This window comes from Alosa sapidissima, chromosome 1 (assembly GCF_018492685.1).
Source record: "Alosa sapidissima isolate fAloSap1 chromosome 1, fAloSap1.pri, whole genome shotgun sequence".
In the NCBI taxonomy this organism is placed as follows: domain Eukaryota; kingdom Metazoa; phylum Chordata; class Actinopteri; order Clupeiformes; family Clupeidae; genus Alosa; species Alosa sapidissima.
The window spans coordinates 35,199,898-35,205,414 of NC_055957.1; the positions used below are offsets into that span (position 1 = coordinate 35,199,898).

General features: G+C 40.4%; 1 protein-coding gene across 1 annotated transcript; it reads left to right on the forward strand.

The window, feature by feature from the left end:
- Nucleotides 1-1,718: 1,718 nt before the first annotated feature.
- Nucleotides 1,719-5,101, forward strand: LOC121697390 (endosialin-like). The gene is made up of 4 exons (XM_042079248.1): nt 1,719-1,771; nt 3,827-3,955; nt 4,047-4,961; nt 5,022-5,101. Exons 1-3 carry the CDS (start codon nt 1,719-1,721, stop codon nt 4,945-4,947), a joined length of 1,083 nt encoding a protein of 360 aa, XP_041935182.1. The 3' UTR covers nt 4,948-4,961; nt 5,022-5,101.
- Nucleotides 5,102-5,517: the final 416 nt, after the last annotated feature.

Consider the following 5,517-nt stretch of genomic DNA (forward strand, 5'->3'; position numbering starts at 1 on the left):
CGTTAATCTTGTAATATCAATAAGGACCTAGGTAATGTTACCGTTAGCGTTGGTTGAGTGATGGAGGCCCATTTGACTGATTGCATTTGTAGAAAACTATAAATGCGGTTATACCAAGCAAATTGATAGCAGCACTGTTTGTATCTTTCGACTGTCATTTATTGCATGTGCTACAAAATCATTCTGTGCAATGGAAGATTTACCAACGTTACACCGGTCTGATACAGTTTTGCCTATACATGCGTGAGACTGAGACGCCTGTTTATTTTGTTTTAAGTGCGTGCAGGGTGTGAGAGGGGAATCGATGTGCTTTGATTCCAGCTTGGCAGTTGTCGTCTGTGAAATTAAAAAGCACGTGTGTGTGAAGTATCCAAACAATGACACCTTCATTTCATTATGGCTGCTTTAGCAACACACCTTAAGCTACTGTGTAGTGGGTCCCATTTAGAAGTGGCTACTTCATTCGCGCTTTCCTTGACTAATGGAGCTGCGTGAATGTTATTACAACATTCGCCACGATATGGCAGTTTAAGTCCGCTTGATACTGTAAGGCGTAAGCCATTGGTTTCCAAAGGAGATTTTATTTGTGTCGCCAGCATAGCCTATTGACAATTTATGTTGTCAATAGGCCTACCTTATAATCCTACCTGTAGCTTAGGGAAGCTAACAGCTTTCTATTAGGATCTAGTTTGTTAGTTACCGTTTTGTCATAACTCCCTGATGCATTTTTGCATTTAGAATAGCCAGAGCGTGTATATCTCAATCGGAAAATTAAACAATATCGGCTGCCTATGGACTAGGCTGGGTGAACCTAGCCTGATCTGCCCGCTATTTATTTTTTGATTTCTTAAAAGATTGAGCTTGGTCTGATGAAAGCCAGACTAGCCATGGACCTCAGTTACACAATGCAAGGGAACATGAATCAGCCTATATTTGCACGAACAATAACGGACAATAGCTCTTCAACTTTGGCCCGTTAAAATGTGTATGAACAGTCTAGCGACGCATTTCATCAAGGCCCATTTGGACATGTCAGTTATTTGCACCACTGGTTAGATGTAAAACAGCATTTCGTTTCAGACGACTGTTACTTAATTTGTGCATTAACAATAACGTTTCAGACTACTGTTACTTAATTTGTGCATTGACAATAAAGTATTACATGAACTAAAGATGACTAAAATCTTATGTAGAAGAAGAAACATCCATCCATCCAAAAATGACCTTTGTTTTTGATAGCTGTTGAAAACGGCATGGAACTGACAGAGATGTTTTTGTTTATAAATACATAATAAATAAAATAAATAAATAAATAAATAACATTATGCTGATACCTTTTGCTTTTCCCAAATACAATGTAGCCTACAGGTGTAAGTGACCTTTCATCAATCCAGTTGCAATGGATGAACTGTGATGAACTGCCCTACTTGTGATTGCTTAGAGATGTTAAAGGTTTTATAACAATGCTACATCTTCTTTGGCTATTCTACAATCTATTCACCTTTTCAGCACCAGTAGGCTACTTTCTGTGCAGCCGCACACACACACTCAGGCATGCCAAACAAGCATACACAAAAGTTTCAAGAGTGGGGGATGGAGTAAAATATGGAGACAAATTTAAGTGTGATTTATTTTCGCGGAACGGATGTCCAGGACTGAGCGGCGGTCATATTTTGTACCGCTATGCGGTACATCTAGTTCAAGCTCTCAACGGAAGAATGTACGGGTGTGAGGCGTTTGGAAAAATAGCTCCACAGTTTTACAACGAATGGTAAAACACCTGTTGGAAAGCATCTTTTGCAGCGATTTTTGTGTGAGCATATCAGTGAACACCCCTGTCCACTCTGTGAGTTTCATGTCTTTGTAAACGAAAGTTTAATGCGTTTTAGAAAGATTGTTCCAGTGCACCTAGCGTTGTGGAGGTGGGTGGGTGCTACAACAGAAACCGAAAATTCTCAGGACAGCAGTGTAACGGGGGCAGGTGTGTGGCGGGTTTGAGGCCCGTGAGCGGCGAGCGAACCAACCTTGTGACAGCAGCATGTGTCCACATTTCTAAATTTCCACAATCTTAAATGCTCGATTTAATCATAAACTATCTGAAAACAGGGCTTTAAGTGTAAAATAGCGAACTTGTCTTTTAACCATGAGGTTTTGTCATGGAATTCACAGGTGATTTTGGTTTTGATCAATCGCTGAGTTGAACCTGACACTCAGGCTGCAAAGGCTCACTTAATGAAACTGAAACCCATTTGATTCTATTTATCACCTTCACCTTCAGAGGGTGAAGCACAGTTGAAAAAGTGTTTGAGACAAACAGTGTCAGCATTTTACCATTTTAGAAGTAAAATATTAATTATCTGTGTGTTTAGACAAAGAAACACTAAAATGTCCACTCCAACTCAAATGTTTGACAGTCCATCAGACAGAACTCAATCAAGATATATTAAAAACATTTTTTAAGTGTAACAACTTTTTTTGAAGCAACAACTTTGTTTTCCAAGGAGGTCTCATCCAAGTACTAGTCAAGACCACTCCTGCTTAGCATCAACAGTTTTGCAGAGGCAGGACATCTTTTAGTATGGCTGCTGGCTACACATCTGTATCTGTCTGTAACTCTGGCAGCATTTGTTCCACCCACAGGATTAGAATGTTTTCGGTAGTCATCTACTTGATGTTGTAATTCATCAATATAAATTACACATAAATCACACAACAACTGTATGTGTCACTGTCACTTTGTTATATATTGTTACTTAATATTGAATTTCAGAAAGGATTAATATGTGATCCCTAAATATATGTAGGCTGGGGCTATGGCATTCTGTAATTGTACTGTGAAAATGTAATATTCGTTAGCACAACTTAAATACACGTGTTGTGTTTAATAAACACATAGCTAAGCTATTGTGTTTTACAGTGTGTGTGTAAGTCTGTTCCAACATGTACGCTATGTTTGTGAGTCTTTATCTGATACAACATGCTCTGTGTGTGAGTCTGTACTGATACATGTTTTCTGTGTGTGTCTTATGATACATGTATGAACTCTAAGGTTCAGACTACGAGCAAATCAGATTTGCATTTCAAATCAGATATTTTTGTTGTTTGTACTATCAATTGTCAGTAAAATAGATATGAAAGTTATATGCATTGTTTGCTGTCACAATATAGGAAACAGTAACTAGTTACTCTGGTACTCACAGCTTTCAAACATGGAAGTAGAAGAAAGAAGGAGCATCATCTCACAATCCAAAAACTTGAATTTTCAACTCATGAAGCACAACTGCAAACATTGTTTTATATAGTAAAGTGAATGTGGAAGCATGTGAAAATATCCTCTAAAGAAAGCTAGCGTTCTATGGTGAGATACAGGCTAGTAGAGAAGCAATAGCAGAGTGAGAAGCCAGAGTTACGAACTTACATGCATGTTCAGCAGTGTGTCAATAAAAACACAATTTGGAGAACATTTAAAGTGTGGTGATTCCTCGGCACCTTAAGGATATCACACCTCCCACTTCAAAATATAGTTTGGATCAGATCAAGGTTTTTAGCTATTCAGACAATCAAAAATCAATCTAGACACAATTTGGCTATGCTAGAAATCAAATTTTGACTCAGTCTGAACCAGTGGTGTAGTCTAGTTAGCTATAGTGGGTATATATCAACCCCAAATGTTAATACCTATCCTTGCCTATTTTAAGTGGGTATACTGAGATGGTGAGGCTTTTGAAGTGGGTATACTGCGTAGTCCTGCGTATCACGTAGACCACACCACTAGTCTGACCATAGCCCGAGTCTGACTCCTTATACAATGTGTCTCATTTGGCAGCTTTGAAGCTTTGACAACTGGATTCGTTGATGGAGAATATAAGGAGGAGGATGGTTTGTTACTGGAGGAGGGAATTCGCTCACTGCAGGATACACAAAGACGCCAAGACTGCACCATCACTCTTACAGGGTAAGTTTACACAGTTAAAGTGTGAGTTGGTTGGTTGTGTGTGTACAGTACATGTTTGTGTAATATATAAAGTCTCATTCTCTTCTTACAGGAAGCGATGCCATAAAGACGCTGACCAGCGCAATGATTTTAAGGTCAGGGACAGCGATTGCAACCACAAGGTGCAGATTACAATGAAGGGAGAATACTATAATGAGACACCAGACCGAGGTGACTCCAAAGAAGATGAGGAAGAGGAGGTGAAAGAAAATAGTGAAGAGAGGGATGAGGATGAAGATGATGAAGAAAGTGAGGATGAGAGTGATGAAGAAAGTGAAGAGGATGGTTGGGAGGTTTGGGACAAGAGTTTGGAGATGTATGATGAAGAGCTGGGAGAAGGCATTGTCCCAGATGCTCCAATCAAGGGCCATGCTTCAGCCGTTCCAGTCCAGGGTCTTCATCAACCATTGTATGCCAATCCTGCCCAAAAAGAGTATGAAGATGGCAACAGTAAAGAAAGAAAAGAGGAAGAGGGTAGAGAGGTGAGCACATACATGTACAATGAAGCAGCAGCCTTGCGTTTTTTTCCAGATCAGGGTCCGGCTCCAGCTTTCTATCCCAATCCAGCATCATATCCTTCTACAGTTCAAGGTCATGTTCCAGGCTTGTATCCTTCTACAGGTCAAGGTCATGTACCAGGCTTGTATCCTTCTACAGGTCAAGGTCATGTTCCAGGCTTATATCCTCCTACAGTTCAAGGTCATGTTCCAGGCTTGTATCCTCCTACAGTTCAAGGTCATGCTCCAGGCTTGTATCCTCCTACAGTTCAAGGTCATGTTCCAGGCTTGTATCCTCCTACAGTTCAAGATCGTATTTCAGCCTTGTATCCTCCTACAGTTCAAGATTGTATTTCAGCCTTGTATCCTCCTACAGTTAAAGGTCATGTCCCAGCTTCATATCCCAATCCAGCCCAGGATCATGCTCCAACATTGCCTCCTGAAGAGATTAACTAATCTTTTCTTTTTTTGTAAATCTAATCTGATTTGGATACCTGAATTCCAGTATCCAATAATGATACCAATACCAGAGCATTTTCTTTCTTTCAGGTGGTGTTTAGATGAAAACGATGCAAAAGATTTTTCTGCATTTGACCCTGTCAATTAGACGCAAACGGAGGAGTTGAACACCCGCGGCCTGTCTGTGCGAAAGCCTTATAATGACAAGCGTGTAAACGTGCAGTAGAAAAGCATGCTTGTTGCATTTCAATTAAAGGAATGGACAACATTTCCAGTTTTTCGGTACTTACCTCCGAATACGGTGTATGTGCAATTTAAAGGGCCAGATTCGCGCAGATTGTTCCTCTCGATCGTTCACTCCCCCTTACCAAACACCACCCCCTCCGTTTACCACTGTCCACCCAATCTCCCTTCTCCCCACCACTTGTGACAGCGTTTTCACACACAAACTTGCTTTTCTCACACATCTGCGCAGAGAAAACCATTAATTTCACAAACCGCAATATGCAATATCTGGTATTGACCCAGGAGGGCGCCGTTACTCAATATCTGTTTCTCAGCAGCTTA

Coding starts and splice junctions, on each gene's coding strand:
- LOC121697390 (XM_042079248.1), top strand. CDS start 1,719: ATGTACGGGTGTGAGGCGTTTGGAAAAATAGCTCCACAGTTTTACAAC. Junction 1,772..3,826: donor CCACAGTTTTACAACGAATG/GTAAAACACCTG, acceptor CTCATTTGGCAG/CTTTGAAGCTTTGACAACTG. Junction 3,956..4,046: donor TGCACCATCACTCTTACAGG/GTAAGTTTACAC, acceptor CTCTTCTTACAG/GAAGCGATGCCATAAAGACG.